The sequence below is a fragment of the Cherax quadricarinatus genome, chromosome 65, assembly GCF_038502225.1.
Source record: "Cherax quadricarinatus isolate ZL_2023a chromosome 65, ASM3850222v1, whole genome shotgun sequence".
Classification (NCBI taxonomy): domain Eukaryota; kingdom Metazoa; phylum Arthropoda; class Malacostraca; order Decapoda; family Parastacidae; genus Cherax; species Cherax quadricarinatus.
In genome coordinates, this window is record NC_091356.1 from 540,328 (window position 1) to 566,430 (window position 26,103).

The 26,103-nt window shown below is 38.1% G+C and overlaps 1 protein-coding gene across 1 annotated transcript in view; it reads left to right on the top strand.

Annotated features, from left to right (window-relative positions):
• Lpin (phosphatidate phosphatase LPIN) overlaps positions 1-23,464 on the top strand; it is a 54,380-nt gene extending 30,916 nt beyond the window's left edge. Inside the window, exons 9-11 of the mRNA XM_070098833.1 lie at positions 1,494-1,597; positions 10,402-10,584; positions 19,838-23,464. Coding sequence (XP_069954934.1) covers positions 1,494-1,597; positions 10,402-10,558 — 261 coding nt within the window. The 3' untranslated portion in view covers positions 10,559-10,584; positions 19,838-23,464. The remainder of the gene's footprint in view (positions 1-1,493; positions 1,598-10,401; positions 10,585-19,837) is intronic.
• Positions 23,465-26,103: the final 2,639 nt, after the last annotated feature.

A 26,103-nucleotide genomic window follows, 5' to 3' on the forward strand; every position in this document is an offset into this window, starting at 1 on the left:
GAGATAAGAGGAAATAAACAAGAACAAGAACTAGAATACCCAGAGGGGTGTGTATATATATGCTTGAACATGTATGTGTAGTGTGACCTAAGTGCAAGTAGAAGTAGCAAGACATACCTGAAATCTTGCATGTTTATGAGACAGACAAAAGACACCAGCAATCCTACCATCATGTAAAACAATTACAGGTTTTCATTTTACACTCACTTGGCAGGACAGTAGTACCTCCTGGGCAGTTGCTGTTTTCCAACCTACTACCTAGGGCAAATTCTAGATCTTTCTTTCAACACATTGGCCGTATCCCACCGAGGCGGGGTGGCCCAAAAGGAAAAACGAAAGTTTCTCCTTTTACATTTAGTAATATATACTGGAGAAAGGGTTACTAGCCCCTTGCTCCCGGCATTTTAGTTGCCTCTTACTTGCCTCTTACAACACGCATGGCGTACGGAGGAAGAATTCTGTTCCATTTCCCCATGGAGATAAGGGGAAATAAATAAGAACAAGAACTAGAAAGAAAATAGAAGAAAACCCAGAGGGGTATGTATATATACGCTTGTACATGTATGTGTAGTGTGACCTAAGTGTAAGTAGAAGTAGCAAGACGTACCTGAAATCTTGCATGTTCATGAGACAGAAAAAAGGACACCAGCAATCCTACCATCATGTAAAACAATTACAGGCTTTCGTTTTACACTCACTTGGCAGGACGGTAGTACTTCCCTGGGCGGTTGCTGTTTACCAACCTACTACCTAGGGCAAATTCTAGATAACTTCTTCAAAAATGTATCTGTCCCAACAGCATTAAACACTTGCTCAGAAATAATTACCCCCAACTATACAGGGAAATTCCTGGCAGCAACATGGTCAGTAGATGCACTTTCCTCAATGAATTTTGTTATGCAGCTCACTGTTCACTTTCAACTGGTGAAGCCAGCCTGGACTAAGCAAAAACTTTTCTGCTGGCTTTCTTTTCTGTTCATGATGGTTTTTGTCCCAATAAAGCAATGAAATGAGGCTCTTAAGCATATAAGGAGAAATATCTCACCTCATAGCAAACAGCTTTTTTTTGCCCATGACTTAAGAATATTGAAAAAAAAAATAAATAGCAAATTATTGAAAAAATGAGTTATGGTTTACAAGTTATACAAGCATATATGAGGAAAAGCAGTAAGTGTTTTCATTGCCAACATGGTCCCAACTTGCCCAACTTCATTAAGCACATAATAGTAGGCTGGTCTCTAAACTAGCAGATCTCTAAGGAAGTTTAGAACATACATAGCTGCAGACAAGAAGACAAGACAGTGCCATCTTAGGTAGGTTTTACCTGCACCCAACCACCTTCACTCATGTACTTGTCCAGCCTATTTTTTTTAGAGCTACACAAAGTATGCTTCAGTGATGCTACATGGCAGTTCTGCTTGTGTACAACTCCATTGCCTAACCAATACTTCTGTGCATACTTTCCAAATCCAAAATTTAATTATCTTTTCCAGGATGTTTGGGCATACCGTGCAGTGGGGATTCCAATTTCTCGTATCTTCACAATCAATCATCGTGGAGAACTGAAACATGAATTAACACAAACATTCCAGTCCTCGTAAGTTTTGTTTCTTTATCAATTTCTTTTTCACTTGCACGTTGTTACATTGCTTGTTCTTAACTCTACGGTGTGTTTCCATTGAAGCGACTAGCCTATATGTACATGGTTAAGAATATTTTGGGGGGAAATGTTTGGGAAATGGAAGATTTCTTTTGCCTTATTGAGTTCTAATATTGTTTTTACCTGCCTTTTCTTGCCCTTGTTAATGAGTTGTGTTTGACTTTTACTTGTGGTTCAGACTAATACTGTGGAAACATCATAGTTTAAATTTTTTTTTTATTAACTTTAGTTCTTAATCTTGCCTTCTATATACATTCTAGGCATATTGTAACACATTTCAGTTAAACCATTACTAATATCTATGTTCTTATCATATGAATAGCTTCCTAATACAAAAATTAAGCCTTTCCTAATTCTTATACATTATTTTAGAAACCTAAAGTAACTCAATTTTATTCTTTAACTAGAAAAAATTATGAAATATAAATAGTGGCAGTGTTCTTAGTTGTATTTCTGTAAACGTTTTACTAAAGACTAGTCTCATTTCAGTTAGTCTAGTAAGAGTTATAATGCATGCATTCCTCTTTGCCTGCTCTTAAATTAAGTAAAAGTTTGAACATTTTTAAGCATTGTTTTTTTTCAGTGCATAGTGTTTACTTTAAAAGTTTTAACATAACTGTCACCCTATTTCATTTAATGAAAACTTGCATATTCATGTGTGCATATCAAATTTTCACTGATATTTTATATTATAAATTAAATTTATTTAATTTTAACCATTTTATCTGGAACATCATGCTTCAACAGTGTGCAGCAACAGTGAACAGTGTACATAAGCACATGCATTTTTTGTGGACATCCATTTTGTGTGCATACACTGTACACTGATGTGCATTTTCTAGTTTATACTGTATATGCTATGCACTGCAAAGTTGGTAATATATGAACATTAGTCAGTAGATACAGTGCAAGCCACTTGGAGAGAGAAATAAAAGTATTAATACTGGAAGCTGTATATTTTGTCCTTCAACTGAGCCCTCTGCTCACAAGGACCTCAGTTAGAGGCCAAAATATACACTTCCCTCTTTATTACTTGTATTGTCTGTCTCCAAGTGGGTTTCTCATTTTCCATACTGTACACTGTTGATATACAGTACAATTACATATTTGAGGTGCATGCTAGTACAGTAGCATAACTGTGATATTGGTGTTAACTTCTTGCTGTTTGTCTTTCCAGTTATATTCAACTAAGCACAGTAGTTGATGAACTTTTTCCACCCATTGAAAAAACTTTGGTCTCTCAAAATCTTAATTTAGTGCTCAGTGACAGTGATTTGGAAGATAGTAGCAGTGATATTCTCACTGACAGTGTGGACAGTGACTCAGAGGGTTATCCACCAGGTTCAGATTCATGATCAATAAGTAAAAGAAAAAAAAAAGATGGTGCAATCTAGATTATTGAAATCCAGCTAAAGTGAACAGTAGATTCAATGAATTTTTAATATTAATTCATATGGGACCAAAAGGTGATGGAAGATGAATTCCAAACCCTGACTGTGGTTCAGGTCGATGACATTCCTTGGCCTCAACCTTGCAAGTTCAAGTATGAGCCACAGCTGTATAGATTTTTATCTATAGGGTAAGCGTCTGATGTGTGGCGCACTCCAGTACTGAAACAGTACCTGAGGAGCTTGCTTATGCTAAATCCTGGCATAATTTGTGCATACTTTTGAGTGTTCTGTGTTCTTATTAACTTTTTACATGCAGTCTGCTAACCTACTGAAGGCCTGTCCATGTATTACTGATTCCACTGCTAATTACATTTGGAGTGTGTTTGCTCCTCAGCCATGAGTCTGACATAATTTACTCTATTATTGTGTTTCCTTGTTCATCCCTTCATGAGTTTCATCATTTGTTAGTTCTAACTTTCAGAACTGGAAACTAGGTAAAAGGAAAGCATCTTAATGCTAATCACTTGTATTATGGAAAAGTTAACTTAGTTTTCAGAAATGTTTGAATGACATAAGACAAGAGTAACTGTGTCAGATCGACGAATCTTTTTCTATACAAATACCAATTAAATTTGATCTAACTTTGACTAAACATGAGTTAGTTTGTGTGTGGAATATGAAAATTAATACTAAAAGCTAATGATTTTTTTAATTGCATGTGCATCTTAGTTTATATACATATGAATTGTAACTGGTGGCTACAGTACTCAAAAAATTAGTTTTACCACTGGTGCATTCCCTTCTAGCTGGTGCTTTCTTATATGAACTGTGCTGTACTCTTTTACTTAACATATCAGTAATGGTGGTTTACCACTTGCTCTAAACCCCTGTACTATGTCCAAACTATCATCAGATATTTCCATCTTTATTTTCTCCTCTGCCTTGCTGCATCTTCCATATGCTTTCCTATTACAGATTCCCAGTTGACCAAGAATGCAATGTGTATTTCATAGTTTCTTCAACATAAGTCAGATTTTTTAATTTTTCACCCACTTAAGTTAAGGGAAAGTGATAGAATGTTGTCACATGAATAAAATGTATAGCTGTAAAGTCAGGGCCAAAATTATGCTGACTATGAATACTCACGATATTTCACTTTCATTTTTTTTTTTCAACAAACCGGCCGTATCCCACCAAGGCAGGGTGGCCCAGAAAGAAAAATGAAAGTTTCTCTCTTTAAATTTAGTAATTTATACAGGAGAAGGGGTTACTAGCCCCTTGCTCCCGGCATTTCACTTTCATATACTTTACAATAATGCCTTACAGACTTTAATATTATACAGGTACTCCTAAAAATCCAACAGCATTAAGACCAAGAGGCCTTCAAAATAAGCCTTACATAAAGCAGGGGATATATTCCAGAAAATTGACATATAATGTAATACAGTAGATCATTAATAAGAGTAATCAAACTGCATGCGATTGTCTTAACACTATTGGAAAACTGCTCCTAAAAAGTATAGCATGGTAAAAGGATTGGTATTACATTCCATAAATTGAAAACAAGATTTAGTAATGCACAAAATTTTGACAGTTCCCTCTTTAGATTTTCTCAGTCTGCTCTGAGTCTTGAGTGGTGCCTCTCCTAACTGTTTAAATATGGAAAGCATGAAAAACTCAAACAGGGGCACCATGTACAAAGCTCAAGAGGATCACCATATAGAACTAAAGGAACATGGGAAGCACCTGGGAGTACTAATGCCAGCTGGCCTAGCTTTTAAGGAATTCAGTGAAACAAATGTCATGAAAACCAGGAAAATGGAATGGATAATTTGAACTTTCAAAACAATGGAATTAATAATGTCAGTGGTGGCACTGTTCAAATCACTTGTGCTCTCTCACTTTAGAATACTGTTCACTGTTGTTGGCTTCATTCAGGACAGGAGAAATATGGAAGCTAGAACAGATTCAGAGATCATTTATGTCCTTGATAAAGTTAATGCAGCATTTACCGTATATGCTGGCATATACAATAAATTGATAAACGAGACACTTGTGCTACATTTGGGAATCTTTGTTCTCGAAATGTTTAGTCAGCCAGTGACTTCTTCAGACCAAATACAGAGAACAGCTGATTTTCTAAACTATTTATACAATATGCTATAAATTACTGGGAATGCCTCAAAGTCCTAATTTTGTACTCTGCGAGAGAAATACATGATAATACAGTGTATACATATATATATGAAAGGTATTGAGAATTTAGTCCCAAATCTGCACACTATAACAGCATACTGGAGTGAGAGATATATAGCAGTGTAAAATGAACTAAGTGAAAAGAAATGGTGCAGCAGCCATAATATGAGAACACTATCAAACTCCATGGGTGTAGATGTTTTTAGCATCTTACCAAAAGATGACAGTAATGCTGCCAGAACAAGTGTAGAGTGTTCAAGAGGAAACTCAATGCCAGAGCAACCAGGCCATGATGGTTACATGTGCCAGCAGACCACCAGCAGTAACAAGCTGATTGACCAGACAAGGGCCAGATAAGCCTGGCTGCAGGAGTAGGAAAAAACTCAAAATCTGTCAGTACATTTGTTATACCTTTGATGGATTTCCTGAGTTTCCAACTCTCATACTCCACCTTTGGCCAGCCTTGTCTGGTATTTGTCTGGTTAACCTGGCTGTTTTGACAGCCTACTGGCTACATATCCATCAAAAGTAAATCAAAGATATATCTAGTGGTCATGAATTGCTCTCACCTAAAAAGAATGGCAGGAGGCTGGGGGGCACCAGTTATAGCCACCCAGCTGGGCTGTTGGCAAACAAATTGAAAAAAAAAATCTGAGTGTACTGTCCAAATTTTACACGTTACTATACTTGATTATTTTCTTAAATTTTTGGTGCATAATATCAAGAGTTCCCTGCTGCCAATTTTTGTTTATTGTATTTTTGAAGTAGTGTTGTAAGATTGTTTACCATATTAAAAATGGGATTAATAGTTTTTTAATATGCTTTAAATGATTGTGAGTTTCAAATATACTGCACAGTGCAGTGAGTGGCAGACTGTCCTGTCTGCCACAGTTTTGATATGTTACTCTCAGCATGTACAGTATTGATCATGTGAATACATCAAGTATTGCATTTTTGCTGGTTATATTGCTTTAGTTTAAATATTTGACCTTCACTGTTCATTATTATATAAACTGGGTTATTTCCTTTTACATTGCAAGAAAAACTATACTGTATACGGTGGGTGGAATTAGCATATACAGTATTCTTAGTTTTAAAAGGTAGTTATAATTCCAGTTCAGGATTTTAGATTTAGTGTTAAATTGTGACAGTTGGTGCTTTTCAACTTTTGATAGAAATTTTTTATGTAGTAGGTTGGTAGACAGCAACCACCCAGGGAAGTACTACCGTCCTGCCAGATGACTGTGAAACAGAAACCTGTAACTGTTTTACATGATGGTAGGATTGCTGGTTTTCTTTTTCTGTCTCATAAACACGCTAAGATAACAGGGATATCTTGCTACTCCTACTTACACTTTGGTCACACTTCACAGACACACACATGCATATATATATATACATACATCTAGGTTTTTCTCCTTTTTCTAAATAGCTCTTGTTCTTTTTTATTTCTTCTATTGTCCATGGGGAAGTGGAAAAGAATCTTTCCTCCGTAAGCCATGCGTGTCGTATGAGGCGACTAAAATGCCGGGAGCAATGGGCTAGTAACCCCTTCTCCTGTATACATTTACTAAAAAAGAGAAGAAGAAAAACTTTATAAAACTGGGTTGCTTAAATGTGCGTGGATGTAGTGCGGATGACAAGAAACAGATGATTGCTGATGTTATGAATGAAAAGAAGTTGGATGTCCTGGCCCTAAGCGAAACAAAGCTGAAGGGGGTAGGAGAGTTTCAGTGGGGGGAAATAAATGGGATTAAATCTGGAGTATCTGAGAGAGTTAGAGCAAAGGAAGGGGTAGCAGTAATGTTAAATGATCAGTTATGGAAGGAGAAAAGAGAATATGAATGTGTAAATTCAAGAATTATGTGGATTAAAGTAAAGGTTGGATGCGAGAAGTGGGTCATAATAAGTGTGTATGCACCTGGAGAAGAGAGAAATGCAGAGGAGAGAGAGAGATTTTGGGAGATGTTAAGTGAATGTATAGGAGCCTTTGAACTAAATGAGAGAGTAATTGTGGTAGGGGACCTGAATGCTAAAGTAGGAGAAACCTTTAGAGAGGGTGTGGTAGGTAAGTTTGGGGTGCCAGGTGTAAATGATAATGGGAGCCCTTTGATTGAACTTTGTATAGAAAGGGGTTTAGTTATAGGTAATACATATTTTAAGAAAAAGAGGATAAATAAGTATACACGATATGATGTAGGGCGAAATGACAGTAGTTTGTTGGATTATGTATTGGTAGATAAAAGACTGTTGAGTAGACTTCAGGATGTACATGTTTATAGAGGGGCCACAGATATATCAGATCACTTTCTAGTTGTAGCTACACTGAGAGTAAAAGGTAGATGGGATACAAGGAGAATAGAAGCATCAGGGAAGAGAGAGGTGAAGGTTTATAAACTAAAAGAGGAGGCAGTTAGGGTAAGATATAAACAGCTATTGGAGGATAGATGGGCTAATGAGAGCATAGGCAATGGGGTCGAAGAGGTATGGGCTAGGTTTAAAAATGTAGTGTTAGAGTGTTCAGCAGAAGTTTGTGGTTACAGGAAAGTGGGTGCAGGAGGGAAGAGGAGCGATTGGTGGAATGATGATGTAAAGAGAGTAGTAAGGGAGAAAAAGTTAGCATATGAGAAGTTTTTACAAAGTAGAAGTGATGCAAGGAGGGAAGAGTATATGGAGAAAAAGAGAGAAGTTAAGAGAGTGGTGAAGCAATGTAAAAAGAGAGCAAATGAGAGAGTGGGTGAGATGTTATCAACAAATTTTGTTGAAAATAAGAAAAAGTTTTGGAGTGAGATTAACAAGTTAAGAAAGCCTAGAGAACAAATGGATTTGTCAGTTAAAAATAGGAGAGGAGAGTTATTAAATGGAGAGTTAGAGGTATTGGGAAGATGGAGGGAATATTTTGAGGAATTGTTAAATGTTGATGAAGATAGGGAAGCTGTGATTTCGTGTATAGGGCAAGGAGGAATAACATCTTGTAGGAGTGAGGAAGAGCCAGTTGTGAGTGTGGGGGAAGTTCGTGAGGCAGTAGGTAAAATGAAAGGGGGTAAGGCAGCCGGGATTGATGGGATAAAGATAGAAATGTTAAAAGCAGGTGGGGATATAGTTTTGGAGTGGTTGGTGCAATTATTTAATAAATGTATGGAAGAGGGTAAGGTACCTAGGGATTGGCAGAGAGCATGCATAGTTCCTTTGTATAAAGGCAAAGGGGATAAAAGAGAGTGCAAAAATTATAGGGGGATAAGTCTGTTGAGTGTACCTGGTAAGGTGTATGGTAGAGTTATAATTGAAAGAATTAAGAGTAAGACGGAGAATAGGATAGCAGATGAACAAGGAGGCTTTAGGAAAGGTAGGGGGTGTGTGGACCAGGTGTTTACAGTGAAACATATAAGTGAACAGTATTTAGATAAGGCTAAAGAGGTCTTTGTGGCATTTATGGATTTGGAAAAGGCGTATGACAGGGTGGATAGGGGGGCAATGTGGCAGATGTTGCAAGTGTATGGTGTAGGAGGTAGGTTACTGAAAGCAGTGAAGAGTTTTTACGAGGATAGTGAGGCTCAAGTTAGAGTATGTAGGAAAGAGGGAAATTTTTTCCCAGTAAAGGTAGGCCTTAGACAAGGATGTGTGATGTCACCGTGGTTGTTTAATATATTTATAGATGGGGTTGTAAGAGAAGTAAATGCGAGGGTCTTGGCAAGAGGCGTGGAGTTAAAAGATAAAGAATCACACACAAAATGGGAGTTGTCACAGCTGCTCTTTGCTGATGACACTGTGCTCTTGGGAGATTCTGAAGAGAAGTTGCAGAGATTGGTGGATGAATTTGGTAGGGTGTGCAAAAGAAGAAAATTAAAGGTGAATACAGGAAAGAGTAAGGTTATGAGGATAACAAAAGATTAGGTGATGAAAGATTGAATATCAGATTGGAGGGAGAGAGTATGGAGGAGGTGAACGTATTCAGATATTTGGGAGTGGACGTGTCAGCGGATGGGTCTATGAAAGATGAGGTGAATCATAGAATTGATGAGGGAAAAAGAGTGAGTGGTGCACTTAGGAGTCTGTGGAGACAAAGAACTTTGTCCTTGGAGGCAAAGAGGGGAATGTATGAGAGTATAGTTTTACCAACGCTCTTATATGGGTGTGAAGCGTGGGTGATGAATGTTGCAGCGAGGAGAAGGCTGGAGGCAGTGGAGATGTCATGTCTGAGGGCAATGTGTGGTGTGAATATAATGCAGAGAATTCGTAGTTTGGAAGTTAGGAGGAGGTGCGGGATTACCAAAACTGTTGTCCAGAGGGCTGAGGAAGGGTCGTTGAGGTGGTTCGGACATGTAGAGAGAATGGAGCGAAACAGAATGACTTCAAGAGTGTATCAGTCTGTAGTGGAAGGAAGGCGGGGTAGGGGTCGGCCTAGGAAGGGTTGGAGGGAGGGGGTAAAGGAGGTTTTGTGTGCGAGGGGCTTGGACTTCCAGCAGGCATGCGTGAGCGTGTTTGATAGGAGTGAATGGAGACAAATGGTTTTTAATACTTGACGTGCTGTTGGAGTGTGAGCAAAGTAACATTTATGAAGGGATTCAGGGAAACCGGCAGGCCGGACTTGAGTCCTGGAGATGGGAAGTACAGTGCCTGCACTCTGAAGGAGGGGTGTTAATGTTGCAGTTTAAAAACTGTAGTGTAAAGCACCCTTCTGGCAAGACAGTGATGGAGTGAATGATGGTGAAAGTTTTTCTTTTTCGGGCCACCCTGCCTTGGTGGGAATCGGCCAGTGTGATAATAAAAAAAAAAAATAAAATAAACTGAAACACAACTCTGGGGGTGAGACAAATACATTAGCATGATCCTATAAAATAATGACAACTAACTGCATACTGTGGAAAGTAAAAATTAGGAACAGTAATATGATTTTAATGACTTAGTTTAAACTCAGTTTAGTACATACTAATTCCATGTAATAATACAGTTCCAACTTGAGCTGTAGTGTATATAAATAGAAAGTCTTAATTTTTATTATCAGTTAAAAATACATTGGTAAATTTTTACTACAGTAATCTACCTAGAATAATAATTAACTTAGTATAATAATAAGTAGGTGACATACTAGATGATATAACAATGTATTTTTATATACTGTGCTTTTTTAAAGGTGTTTATTTCTTTTAACAGATACTCCAATCTCAGTGATATTTCCAATCACATGTTTCCTCCAGTTGCCCACCAAGAGACCTTGGGCGAGTACTCATCTCTCCAGTATTGGCGACCTCTAATGCCGGATGTTTCTGATGAAATAGAAGCTACACTGGCTCAGGAGCGAGGAAAATAACTTCACTCTGTTTTAAATTATTATTGGTAAGGTTTTGCACTGTTAACTTTTTTTTTTATACACGTTGAGAGCAAGTTTCATTTTGGGGTGTGGACAGTGAAAGGGTTAAACATGGGGAAATGCATAGCCTGACATTTCTCCACTTGATATATATAGTTGGTCTTCTAACACTGTATACAAGAAATATTTATGCTATTACATTTTTTTCAAGGTGATACTCCTCAGAACATGGAAATAAGTTGCATTATTTGACTATTTGCTTATCTTAAATTAATTATGTTATATATTTAGGTTAGAGGAAATATCCTGGGCTATATAAACATCACAGAATTTGTGTGCCCATAACACCTGTGTGCCTTCAAGACCACTGTAAACATATATTTTCAATGAAATCTTATTATATTTGTTTCAAGGGGCAATGCTCCTCAAAACTTGGAAATAAACTCCATCGTACTACTTTCCTGGGTTAAAATTTTTATTATATTTATGTTCTAGGAAATCTTTTGGTTATTTCTTTGTTTCAACACACCGGCCGTATCCCACCGAGGTAGGGTGGCCCAAAAGGAAAAACGAAAGTTTCTCCTTTTACATTTAGTAATATATACAGGAGAAGAGGTTACTAGCCCCTTGCTCCCGGCATTTTAGTTGCCTCCTACAACACGCATGGCTTACGGAGGAAGAATTCTGTTCCACTTCCCCGTGGAGGTAAGAGAAAATAAACAACAAGAACAAGAACTAGTAAGAAAATACATGTATTAGAAAACCCAGAGGGGTGTGTGTATATATGCTTGTACATGTATGTGTAGTGTGACTTAAGTGTAAGTAGAAGTAGCAAGACATACCTGAAATCTTGCACGTTTATGAGACAGAAAAATGGACACCAGCAATACTACCATCATGTAAAACAATTACAGGCTTTCATTTTACACTCACTTGGCAGGACGGTAGTACCTCCCTGGGAGGTTGCTGTCTACCAACCTACTACCTACTTCTGGGTTATATAAACATAATATAATTTGTATGTCCATAACACTTGCATGCCTTCAAGACCTCTGTAAAACGTATATTTACAAAGAAATTTCATACCATTACAATTGTTTTAAGGTGTAATGGTCATTGAAACTTGGAAATAAATCACATTGTTTGACTACATTGGGTTATCCTAGGTTGAATCTACATAATGTGCTTTTTGGCTGAATTCAACCGTTTCCAGTAATTTAGGTGCTTTAACGTACTTATGTGTGCAATGAAAGTTCTTCATATACTCTCCAGGTCAGCAATTTTGCCTGCCTTGAAGGGGGCAGTTAGTGTACAGCAATATTCCAGCCTAGAGAGAACAAGCAATTTGAAGAGAATCATCATGAGCTTGGTTTCCCTAGTTTTGAAGGTTCTCATTATCCATCCTATCATTTTTCTAGCAAATGCGGTAGATACGTTGTTGTGGTCTTTGAAGGTGAAATCCTCTGACATCACAAAACTTTTTTGCTCTATTGTATGGTTAGAATTTGTTGTATACCCTGATAGTTTTAATTTCCTTAAGTTTTCCATATCTGAGTAGTTGAAATTTCTTTTCATTAAACTTCATATTGTTTTGAGTGGCCATTTGAAGATTTGGTTGATGTCCACTTGGAGTCTCATGGTGTTTTCAATGGAGGGTACTGTCATGGCAATTCGAGTGTCGTCCGCAAAGGAAGACACGGAGCTATGGCTTACACCTCTCTCTCTGTCAGATATGAGGAATAGAATGGGAGCAAGTACTGTGCCTTGTGGAACAGAGCTTTTCACCATAGCTGCCTCAGACTTTACTCTGTTTACTATTACTCTTTGTGTTCTATTTGTTAGGAAGTTATAGATCCATCTACCAACTTTTCGTGTTATTCCTTTATCATGCATTTTGTGTGCTGTTACATCGTGGTTGGACTTGTCAAAGGCTTTTGCAAAGTCTGTGTATACTACATCTGCATTTCATTCATCCTCTGTAGCATCCAGGACCTTGTCATAGTGGTCCAGTAGCTGGGACAGGCAGGAGCAACCTGCTTTAAACCCATGTTGCCCTGGGTTGTGTAATTGATGGGTATCTAGGTGCTTGGCGATCTGAACAGTTTCTTACATTATAGGCTTTTGTAACATATTTTTATAATTTACCACATAAGTAGGGGATGTGTGATGTCACCGTGGTTGTTTAATATATTTATAGATAGGGTTGTAAGAGAAGTAAATGCGAGGGTCTTGGCAAGAGGTGTGGAGTTAAAAGATAAAGAATCACACATAAAGTGGGAGTTGTCACAGTTGCTCTTTGCTGATGACACTGTGCTCTTGGGAGATTCTGAAGAGAAGTTGCAGAGATTGGTGGATGAATTTGGTAGGGTGTGCAAAAGAAGAAAATTAAAAGTGAATACAGGAAAGAGTAAGGTTATGAGGATAAAAAGATTAGTGATTAAAGATTGGATATCAGATTGGAGGGAGAGAGTATGGAGGAGGTGAATGTATTCAGATATTTGGGAGTGGACGTGTCAGTGGATGGGTCTATGAAAGATGAAGTGAATCATAGAATTGATGAGGGGAAAAGGGTGAGTGGTCCACTTAGGAGTCTGTGGAGACAAAGAACTTTGTCCTTGGAGGCAAAGAGGGGAATGTATGCGAGTATAGTTTTACCAACACTCTTATATGGGTGTGAAGCATGGGTGATGAATGTTGCAGCGAGGAGAAGGCTGGAGGCAGTGGAGATGTCATGTCTGAGGGCAATGTGTGGTGTGAATATAATGCAGAGAATTCGTAGTTTGGAAGTTAGGAGGAGGTGTGGGATTACCAAAACTGTTGTCCAGAGGGCTGAGGAAGGGTTGTTGAGGTGGTTCGGACATGTAGAGAGAATAGAGCGAAACAGAGTGACTTCAAGAGTGTATCAGTCTGTAGTGGAAGGAAGGCGGGGTAGGGGTCGGCCTAGGAAAGGTTGGAGGAAGGGGGTAAAGGAGGTTTTGTGTGCGAGGGGCTTGGACTTCCAGCAGGCATGTGTGAGCGTGTTTGATAGGAGTGAATGGAGACAAATGGTTTTTAATACTTGACGTGCTGTTGGAGTGTGAGCAAAGTAACATTTATGAAGGGGTTCAGGGAAACTGGCAGGCCAGACTTGAGTCCTGGAGATGGGAAGTACGGTGCCTGCACTCTGAAGGAGGGGTGTTAATGTTGCAGTTTAAAAACTGTAGTGTAAAGCACCCTTCTGGCAAGACAGTGATGGAGTGAATGATGGTGAAAGTTTTTCTTTTTCGGGCCACCCTGCCTTGGTGGGAATCGGCCAGTGTGATAATAAAAAAAAAAAAAAATAAGTTGGGGATGTGTAGATCAAGTGTTTACATTGAAGCATATATGTGAACAGCATTTAGATAAAGGTAGGGAAGTTTTTATTGCATTTATGGATTTAGAAAAGGAATATGATAGTGGATAGGGGAGCAATGTAGCAGATGTTGCAAGTATATGGAATAGGTGGTAAGTTACTAAATGCTGTAAAGAGTTTTTATGAGGATAGTGAGGCTCAGGTTAGGGTGTGTTGAAGAGAGGGAGACTACTTCCCAGTAAAAGTAGGTCTTAGACAGGGATGTGTAATGTCACCATGGTTGTTTAATATACAGTGGACCCCCGCATAACGATATTAATCTGTTCCTGAGAGCTCAATGTTATGCGAAATTATCATTATGCGAATGAATTTTCCCCATAAGAAATAATGGAAATCAAATTAATCCGTTCCTGACACCCAAAAGTACGAAAAAAAAAAATTTTACCACATGAAATATTAATTTTAATACACACAAACTGAAGAAGACATGCACAGTTACATGACACTTACCTTTATTGAAGATCTGGTGGTGATTGATGGGATGGGAGGAGGAGAGAGTCTTAGTGTTTAGAAGGGAATCCCCTTCCATTAAGACTTGAGGTGTCAAGTCCTTTTCTGGGGTTACTTCCCTTCTTCTTTTAATGCCACTAGGACCAGCTTCAGAGTCACTGGACTTTTGTCACACAACATATCTGTCGATAGAGGTCTGTCCCTCTCGTTCCTTTATGACTTTCCTAAAGTGGTTCACAACATTGTCAGTGTAATAGTCACCAGCACGGCTTGCAACAGCTGTCTGAGGGTGATTTTCATCCATGAAGGTTTGCACTTTAAGCCACATTGCACAGATTTCCTTAATCTTTGAAGTAGGCAACTTCTTCAATTTCTCTCTCCCCTCCTCCGAAGCAGTTTCCTCAGGTGTGGCCTCATGCTGATGAAGATGATCTAGCAGCTCATCAGTGGTTGGTTCTTCATTGTCCTCCTCCACCAACTCTTCCACATCATCCCCACTAACCTCCAACCCCAAGGACTTTCCCAATGCCACAATGGATTCCTCAACTGGCATAGGATTCCCAGGGTTAGCCTCAAACCCTTCAAAATCCCTTTGGTCTACACATTGTGGCCACAGTTTCTTCCAAGCAGAGTTCAAGGTCCTCTTAGTCACTCCCTCCCAAGCCTTACCTATAAGTTTTACACAATTGAGGATATTAAAGTGATCTCTCCAAAACTCTCTTAGAGTCAATTGAGTTTCTGAGGTCACTACAAAGCACCTTTCAAACAGAGCTTTTGTGTACAGTTTTTTGAAGTTTGCAATAACCTGCTGGTCCATGGGCTGCAGGAGAGGAGTGGTATTAGGAGGCAAAAACTTGACCTTAATGAAGCTCATGTCCCCACAAAGTCGCTCTGCCAAGTCTGTAGGATGACCAGGGGCATTGTCTAACACCAGGAGGCACTTAAGGTCTAATTTCTTTTCAGTTAGGTAATTTTTCACATTGGGGGCAAATGCTTGGTGTAACCAGTCATAGAAAAAGTCCCTAGTGACCCATGCCTTACTGTTTGCCCTCCACAGCACACACAAATTAGCGTTGAGGATATTCTTTTGCCTGAACGCTCTGGGAGTTTCAGAGTGATACACCAATAAAGGCTTCACTTTGCAATCACCACTAGCATTGGCACACATGAGAAGAGTAAGCCTGTCTTTCATAGGCTTATGTCCTAGGAGTGCCTTTTCCTCCTGAGTAATGTAGGTCCTGCTTGGCATTTTCTTCCAAAACAGGCCTGTTTTGTCACAATTAAACACTTGTTCAAGTTTCAGTCCTGCACTGTCTATGTGCTCCTTGAATGCCTGCACATATTTTTCAGCTGCTTTGTGGTCCGAACTGCAGCCTCACCATGCCTTATCACACTATGTATGCCACTACGCTTCTTAAATCTCTCAAACCAATCTTTGCTGACCTTAAATTCACTCACATCATCACTAGTTGCAGGCATTTTTTTAATTAAATCCTGATGCAACTTCCTAGCCTTTTCACTTATGATCGCCTGAGAGATGCTATCTCCTGCTATCTGTTTTTCGTTTGTCCACACCAATAAGAGTCTCTCAACATCTTCTATCACTTGCGATCTCTGTTTCGAAAACACAGTTGAACCTTTGGCAAGAACAGCTTCCTTGATTGCCGTTTTCTTGGACACAATAGTAGCGATGGTTGATTGGGGTTCACTATACAACCTGGCCAGCTCAGAGACACGTACTCCACTTTCATACTTAGCAATGATCTCTTTCTTCATCTCTATAGTAATTCTCACCCTTATTCCTGTAGGGTTGGCACTAGAAGCTTTCTTGGGGCCCATGGTCACTTTGCAGATAAAATCACCAAAAACGCTGTAATAATACGAAATGTTCCAATTGTATGCTTGGATGTTACCGCGGAGGCTGGCTGGAACATGTGAGGGAAGAGGAGCGATTGGTGGAATGATGATGTAAAGAGAGTACTAAGGGAGAAAAAGTTAGCATATGAGAAGTTTTTACAAAGTAGAAGTGATGCAAGGAGGGAAGAGTATATGGAGAAAAAGAGAGAAGTTAAGAGAGTGGTGAAGCAATGTAAAAGGAGAGCAAATGAGAGAGTGGGTGAGATGTTATCAACAAATTTTGTTGAAAATAAGAAAAAGTTTTGGAGTGAGATTAACAAGTTAAGGAAGCCTAGAGAACAAATGGATTTGTCAGTTAAAAATAGGAGAGGAGAGTTATTAAATGGAGAGTTAGAGGTATTGGGAAGATGGAAGGAATATTTTGAGAAATTGTTAAATGTTGATGAAGATATTGAAGCTGTGATTTCGTGTATAGGGCAAGGAGGAATAACATCTTGTAGGAGTGAGGAAGAGCCAGTTGTGAGTGTGGGGGAAGTTAGTGAGGCAGTAGGTAAAATGAAAGGGGGTAAAGCAGCCGGGATTGATGGGATAAAGATAGAAATGTTAAAAGCAGGTGGGGATCTAGTTTTGGAGTGGCTGGTGCAATTATTTAATAAATGCATGGAAGAGGGTAAGGTACCTAGGGATTGGCAGAAAGCATGCATAGTTCCTTTGTATAAAGGCAAAGGGGACAAAAGAGAGTGCAAAAATTAAAGGGGGATAAGTCTGTTGAGTATACCTGGTAAAGTGTATGGTAGAGTTATTATTGAAAGAATTAAGAGTGAGACGGAGAGTGGGATAGCAAATGAACAAGGAGGCTTTAGGAAAGGAAGGGGGTGTGTGGACCAGATGTTCACAGTGAAACATATAATTGAACAGTATTTAGATAAGGCTAAAGAGGTTTTTGTGGCATTTATGGATTTGGAAAAGGCATATGACAGGGTGGATAGGGGGGCAATGTGGCAGGTGTATGGTGTAGGAGGTAGGTTACTGAAAGCAGTGAAGAGTTTTGATGAGGATAGTGAGGCTCAAGTTAAGTATGTAGGAAAGAGGGAGATTATTTCCCAGTAAAAGTAGGCCTTAGACAAGGATGTGTGATGTCACCGTGGTTGTTTAATATATTTATAGATGGGGTTGTAAGAGAAGTAAATGCGAGGGTCTTGGCAAGGGGCATGGAGTTAAAATATAAAGAATCACACATCAAGTGGGAGTTGTCACAGTTGCTCTTTGCTGATGACATTGTGCTCTTGGGAGATTCTGAAGAGAAGTTGCAGAGGTTGGTGGATGAATTTGGTAGGGTATGCAAAAGAAGAAAATTAAAAGTGAATACAGGAAAGAGTAAAGTTATGAGGATAACAAAAAGATTAGGTGATGAAAGATTGGATATCAGATTGGAGGGAGAGAGTATGGAGGAGGTGAATGTATTCAGATATTTGGGAGTGGACGTGTCAGCGGATGGGCCTATGAAAGATGAGGTGAATCATAGAATTGATGAGGGGAAAAGGGTGAGCGGTGCACTTAGGAGTCTGTGGAGACAAAGAACTTTGTTCTTGGAGGCAAAGAGGGGAATGTATGAGAGTATAGTTTTACCAACGGTCTTATATGGGTGTGAAGCATGGGTGATGAATGTTGCAGCGAGGAGAAGGCTGGAGGCAGTGGAGATGTCATGTCTGAGGGCAATGTGTGGTGTGAATATAATGCAGAGAATTCGTAGTTTGGAAGTTAGGAGGAGGTGCGGGATTACCAAAACTGTTGTCCAGAGGGCTGAGGAAGGGTTGTTGAGGTGGTTTGGACATGTATAGACAATGGAGCGAAACAGAATGACTTCAAGAGTGTATCAGTCTGTAGTGGAAGGAAGGCGGGGTCGGGGTCGGCCTAGGAAAGGTTGGAGGAAGGGGGTAAAGGAGGTTTTGTGTGCGAGGGGCTTGGACTTCCAGCAGACATGCACGAGCGTGTTTGATAGTGAATGGAGACAAATGGTTTTTAATACCTGACGTGCTGTTGGAGTGTGAGCAAAGTAACATTTATGAAGGGATTCAGGGAAACCGGCAGGCCGGACTTGAGTCCTGGAGATGGAAAGTACAGTGCCTGCACTCTGAAGGAGGGGTGTTAATGTTGCAGTTTAAAAACTGTAGTGTAAAGCACGCTTCTGGCAAGACAGTGATGGAGTGAATGATGGTGAAAGTTTTTCTTTTTCGGGCCACCCTGCCTTGGCGGGAATCGGCCAGTGTGTTAATAAAAAAAAAAATGGGGTTGTAAAATAAGTAAATGCTAGGGTGTTTAGGAGAGGGGTGGGATTAAATTATGGGGAATTAAATAGAAAATGGGAGTTGACACAGTTGCTTTTTGCTGATGATACTGTGCTTATGGGAGATTCTAAATAAAAATTGTAAAGGTTAGTGGATGAGTTTGGGAGTGTGTGTAAAGGTAGAAAGTTGAAAGTGAACATAGAAAAGAGTAAGGTGATGAGGGTATCAAATGATTTAGATAAAGAAAAATTGGATATTACATTGGGGAGGAGGAGTATGGAAGGAGTGAATGTTTTCAGATACATGTACTTGGGAGTTGACGTGTCGGCGGATAGATTTATGAAGGATGAGGTTAATCATAGAAATGATGAGGGAAAAAAGGTGAGTGGTGCATTGAGGTATATGTGGAGACAAAAAACGTTATCTATGGAGGCAGAGAAGGGAATGTATGAAAGTATAGTAGTACCAACACTCTTATATGGGTGTGAAGCTTGGGTTGTGAATGCAGCAGCGAGGAGGCGGTTGGAGGAAGTGGAAATGTCCTGTGTGAGGGCAATGTGTGGTGTAAATATTATGCAGAAAATTCAGAGTGTGGAAATTAAGAAAAGGTGTGGAGTTAATAAAAGTATTAGTCAGAGGGCTGAAGAGGGGTTGTTGAGGTGGTTTGGTCATTTAGAGAGAATGGATCAAAGTAGAATGACATGGAGAGTGTATAAATCTGTAGGTTAAGGAAGGCGGGGTAGGGGTCGTCCTCGAAAAGGTTGGAAAAGGTTGTAAGGGAGGTTTTGTGGGCGAGGGGCTTGGACTTCCAGCAGGCGTGCATGAGCGTGTTCGATAGGAGTGAATGGAGACGAATGGTATTTGGGACCTGTGGAGTGTGAGCAGGGTAATATTTAGTGAAGGGATTCAGGGAAACCAGTTATTTTTGTATAGCTGGACTTGAGTCCTGGAAATGGGAAGTACAATGCCTGCACACTAAAGGAGGGGTTTGGGATATTAGCAGTTTGGAAGGATATGTTGTGTATCTTTATACATATATGCTTCTAAACTGCTGTGTTCTGAGCACCTCTGCAAAAACAGTGATTATGTGTGAGTGAGGTGAAAGTGTTGAATGATGATGATAGTATTTTCTTTTGGGGGATTTTCTTTCTTTTTGGGCCACCCTGCCTCAGTGGGAGATGGCTAACTTGGAAAAAAAAAATGTAAAAGATTCTGTTCACACTCAAAAATTAAGCATAAAATATAATTTACTTGTATATTATTAGAGGATTAACATGTACGTTTATTTTTCAGACACAGGTTACTGGCCTCAAAAGATGATGTTACTCATCTCAAACATTCCAAAGAAACATAACTTGTTCATTCTTGAAGAAAGAATCCATCTTTGAGAGAAAATAGTTTTCAAGAGACAATGGATAACACCATTCTGCTAATTTTTCAAAAACCTGTCCAAATTGACTTGAGTTTTGCTTGTTTGTAAGTTTGATTATATTGTCATGGTAATTTTCAGAACAGATTTGTGTATGTAGAATAAAAACTGTCAGCATGGCAAATTTAAAATGAAGGATTCACAATAATAAAAGTTCATTCATATAATGGTACATAATTATTTCAAGGAGCTACTCACCTCAGGGACTGATATTAAGCTAATGTGATTTGACAAGTGTTTTTTAATAAATATGCTATTAAGAGTGCAGAAGTGGGAGAACCACATTTAACATACAGGCCAAAATAGGAAATAAAGTTGTATGTACTTGGTATGAAATTCATGGTTTGTACATTGAAATAGTGAAAGTTAAATTGCTTTTTGTATGTACCTATTCCAAAACTCCTTAAAATGTAAAATGCTAGGACAATGCAATACATTGTTAAAGGTTGAGAACCTTTCTCAAATTATGGCCTGTTATGTCAGTCAATCAATAAAATACGTAATGTTAAGACAGTCATGTGTTGCTGAAAGACTGCCTGTCTCAAAACTCAGCCTATTATATCAATTTATTTATGGTTGCTTGAATAAAGAATGCTGTGATGATCATCAGTTAAGTGTTTGCATCAGGACAATAAATGTAAGCACCTGATAAGTCAGCCCACACTTGACAACAACCCAATCTCTTACCAGTTTTGTAGTTCATTCTGTCTTTCCGTTAGAAACTTGTCCAAGCAGAATCTTCCTCGCAACTAAACTACTGTTCAAATAAATATTAGCCTAATAATTTGCATGTTTAAGTTCCTAATTGGTGAATTATTGTAATGTTTCATTAGGGGAAATAATTTGCCATTAGCAGAGTTTTATGATAAATATTACTTTCATTAAAAATAGTTTAGTAGGTACAGTCATAGAAATTGGTAATTAAGTTATTTCTTGTAAAATAAGATTAAGATTAGACTTTGCATATTCTTTAAGCATTATTCAGGGAATTTTCGTTGTACAGTATATATATTTATTTTTTTGTACAGTTATGTTTTGTCATGTACATTAGTGTTGCATTTCATTTGACTGATATTATAAACTTAGTATCAGACAGATTCATTGCCTCATTATCTGTGATCCAGATCAACTTTGCATTATTTAGGTTCACTTTCTAGGAAATTAATATATATTTATCCATTAGTCTTACTTAACATGGGGTGATATGGGTTCTTTAATCATTACAGTTTGAAAAGAAATTCTTAAGCAAAATTTTTCTTACTGAGAACCAGTTTGTAAGAAATTGGTTAATTTGTATTTACATCTGTGATTCATATACTAATTAAGAGACAACCAAATGGTTCCTTGGAAGTTGTAGCTGATCATAAGTGACCGGATACTCTTAGTGCTATCAGTTGTGATTCATTGAACACATCCACCAAGGTGCTCTACATAATTAGACTCATTACTTTCAAGTCTTGAATGGTTTAATGTTTGTATGGGTCCTAGTCACCATTTCTGATAAGCCAATTTGGTATTTTGTGTTCCCATGGATTCTTAAAAAAAAAAAAAATTCATGTGGTGGCATATTGCCATGTATTTTTTCCTCGATAGAGAAGTTTAACAGAAATTTTCTGTAACACTTAACTGTTAAGAAATGTTCAAGAAAAATGTTTTACTATTAAATTGTGAATGTTTTAGTAAAACCATGTTTAGATATTAATAAGTTGTCTTTATCACAAATTATTGTGTTACATAAGATGGAAGTATTAGCACATAAAAAGGATCTCTGAACAGCCCTTCTTTTTTATTATTTAACAGTATTAACTTTTAGAAGCATAATGTGATACTGAATAATTTTTTTTCCTCTGGTAAAAGAATTGATGGAAATTTTTTTAACGGATGTGAAATCCAAAAATGTGAAGTTGAAAATAGGTACCTAATTTATAATTACATCACTTGAAAATGACTAATTGCCAGAAAAATTTCCATATGTGATAAAGTAGTTAGTTTTTAGTATATATTTTATTAATTTTTTGTAATATTTGAATACTCCTATGATTAATTGTTCATCCTAAAAGTTACTTTATCCAAGAAATTAATCACATTATAAACAGAGCAGTGTGTGCTATTACCATAGACCAACTTAATTAGTAATAATCTTTTTCATCGTGGAATTTTTGTTGCATATGTTTTTGTGTGCGTCTCTTTTGTACATAATTTTTTTGCTTGTATCAGGCATATTTAGGTGAAGTCATGCTAGATGGTACTCAATTTTTTTATTAGAGATGCCTTTTTTCCTCTTTTTTTTTTTTTTTTTTTTTTTTTCCTCAAATGTGGAAGTTTAAAAGTCAAGGTTTGCTGTCTCTTCTGTATTGGCACCAACTGTAGTGGCTCAATACTTTGACATATTGTATTGGTATTAGATAATTCATGTGTTTGTGAAAGGGATTTTAAACCAGAAATGGCATAAAATGCATCACTGGTTACTGTCATGTCTTGTATTGAGACTAATACTATATGCATGGATGTGTCCTAATAATAGAAATTTCCAAGTAGTAAAAATTGGACACAGCACTTCCATTTGGACTTCATTAAAATCAGATGGATATTTTCTGAAATTTCTACTCTTGTTTGGACATTTGTAATTCAGTTTTTTTTTTTTTTAATTCTCTTCTGGCATTAATACTCTTAAATTTATAGCAAACATACTTGCTAGTCAAAGAAAAATTCTTATGTTCTGTAGTACCACAAGATTAGAATTTTGGTGAGTTAACTTTTAATTTCCTGCCTTACAAATTCTGTAAGGAAGCTTTCAATACTCAAGTGTGAAGGTTTGGAAAGCTATTGTGTATTGCAATACAGTATATGAATACTGTGTTTTATAAGCACAGTACAATTTCTTGGTTCAGTAATGTGTTCAAATTGCTATCCTACTCTTGTGTCGAGTAGATTCTTTCTCTTCACACCTTCAAAAGTATAACAGTATTATGCTTTGCATGTGCTTAGTAATGATGAAAGAATTGAGTGCGTAGATCTCGTGGATCGAGTTACTTCAAAAGATCAAAAATGCACGTGACTACAAGGATTATACTGTCTGCATTGATCATTGTAGATTAATCCAGTACAATAGCTGTAATTGTTCATTTAGCTCCTTTCATGAAATTAATGTGTTCAACAAAATTCTTTGTATCACTTTTGCAGTTATTGATAGTCATAAATTCTGCATTTGCAATAATTTTAGTGGCCTATGAGAAATGAACAAAACTGATTGTAAAAGGTTATACATTTTCCTACTGTAGATAGTAATATGTCTAGCTCCACTCACTACAATTTTCTCTTAGAATACTTAGCATTGATACAATTTGCATTTTGTAATTCTAAATTCACAAGAACATGCTCCATTAATATTATTTATGTAGTGACAGAAGAATAGACCAGATATCTATTCTTTGTGCTTACTTTATTTGCCATCTTGATAATGTGCTCACATAAATAAACTACAAATTGAATTGCTTTTTTTAATGAAACCCGTTTTGTACTTTTAAACATTTCAGTATGTAACAAATTTTTTCTTTTCAATTAATTTCAGCACTGTATAGCCCACATGGGATTAGCACTTCTTTTTTATGTAAATTAGTTTTTACCTTCATGGCTGTCTCTTGCCAAGGCAGGATAACTCAGAGAAGAAAATGCATTTGCCATCAGCCATTAAATAGCTCTCTTTTCAGCATGTGCTGACATCACAATTCAGATTTCTCTCAGACTGCAATATCACTACCCTCCAGAATGCAGGCACTGCCTTTCCCACCTCCAGGTTTAAGATTTGGCTAACGAGTTTCTCTGAATCCTAATTTGCACTCAAACAGCACTTCCATTAAAATAAACACTTACCTTCATTCACATCTAACATGTTCACATAAGCCTGCTGGATGCTCTGACCCCTAAAGGACCCCATGACCCTACGAGGCGCACAGATAGGAAAATAATTCGAAATTATTAAACTTTGATCCTTTAACTCTGTTCCTCCAATTGTTCCTGGAATGGCCCTTTCTACTCCAGATTTATAGTGTTAGTCATCCTAATCCTGTCCATCTTCTCTGCATGCTCAAATCAATTCAACAAGTCGTCCTTGGCTCAGCATTATATCCTTTGTGACTTTTGAATGTCCATCAGGTGTGTGTGAGCATGGTGAATAGGAGTGAGTGGAGGCAAGTGGTTTTTATGACTTGACAAGCTATTGAAATGTGAGGAAGGTAAAATGAAGGGATTCAGGGAAAATGATTAGCTGGACTCAAGCCCTGAAGATGGGAGGTAGAGAGTTTGCAATCTGGAAGAGGGTGGGGATGTTAGTTTAGAGGGGCAGCTGAGTTGTGGTATTGGCAGGGCAGTGATGGAATGAGTAATAATGAAAGTGTTTCTTCGTTTTTAGGTTTTCCTACCTTGGTGGAAGATGACCTGTGTGTTAAAAAAAAAAAGTTATTTACACATTCCTCTCAAACATGACATTCTACTGCCTCTAGCCTCCTTGCTGCAGCATTCAAATAATAATTGTTATAATGACAAGAAAATGCTAAAGGCAAAAGGGTCTCCCAGCATTAAATGATTGGGGAAAAAAGGTGTATGTAGCAAATGGTAAATGTGAAAGGGAAAATCTTAAGAATATGCAATAAATCAATTTCATCCAATAAATCGGAGAACCTGCATGGAAGGTGTGGCATAGTCGAGTGAATGCATCATTGTGCACAAAAAAAAGGATAAACAAAACCTGTGGATCCCTCTGATAATTAGGACACTCAGTCATAAGGTGCTGAGCCACCAAGAAGACCTGGCGAGCCTGTGAAATTCCACGAGATGCCCGACTGAGCTTTGGGTGGCTAATGCAGGAGTTCAAGAACTAATTTCCACAGCCAACAGTAGTGGAAGAAAGTCACCCAGAAACATTGTTGTGGTTTGATTGAAAGCAGCTTGTTAGTCCCCAACACAGAATAATGACATGCCGACAATCTTGAATGCATCAGGTCCTGACTAAGGAATGAGCAAAGGAATCTTTGAGTTCAAGAACCTGAACACCAACATTACCAGGGACCCAACAAAAAAAACATCTTTGCATCTAAATAGGTAAAACAGCTACTGTTCAGTGCAAAAAAAACACCAGGATGCAATGAACCATAATGCTGAAATATTTGTAAGGCAATGAGGGAGGCTAAAACTGTGACAAAGAAGTCGGCAAGGATTATTATTATTCAACAAGAAACACTTATACGTATAATGCTTCAGTGGCTTTAGTTATAATTGTAGAGGTTAGTGAGGGTAGAAAATCGACATAACTGGTACAGTAGATTAGTTTCTGTTATAATCTTAATGGCATCAACATCAAAGGTGGGGAATTCAGCGAGGAGGGCAGTAGTCGATGTGTACGGACATTGCAGATGCCGGAAGTGCATGAGCCCTGACAACTAGAACAGTATCAGTGGAAAATAGACTGCCAGGAACTAGTGTTGTTACCAGTGTGGGACTCTTGATCCAAGGAAATGGACCTATACTTCCTGATTTAGAAAGATCCTGATTGTCTCCCACTCTCCTTGAGCTTCATCCCTTAGGGAGTTTAGAACTTAACCTGTTTATAATAATTTGAAGATCTGACTGATCTTAGATAAAATCAGGGTCAAATGAAGACAGAGGAGGACTTTTCCATCTGCCTGCCCACATGAAAACCCCTTAGGGAAGATTCAGTGACACTGTTAAGACTCCTGGGGCAAGGAATCTGACCAGTCTTCCCCCTCCTTGCACTGAACTCGAATGCCTCCCATTCCCCAGGTACTATAGGATCTCTATGGGTTTAGCACTCCCCCATGAATAAAATATGAGTGTAGTGCTCCCCATGAATGCAATAATTTCCCATGCAAAAAGAGAAATTTTTAATTGGTCTGCCAAGACATGCCACCTCATCTTCCTTAAGGAAGGCTCTTTGTTGATAATTAACATGTGTACAACAGTTAGTTATCTATTGTACTGATGAAGCCACTGTGTGGCAAAACGTTTCTTCAATAAAGATTCTCATGTTGCATAAGTGTCTCAATTCTTCAACTTGTCGGTTTTCAAAACCATTCATCACATGTCAGACACTGCATCATCATGAGATCTTGAT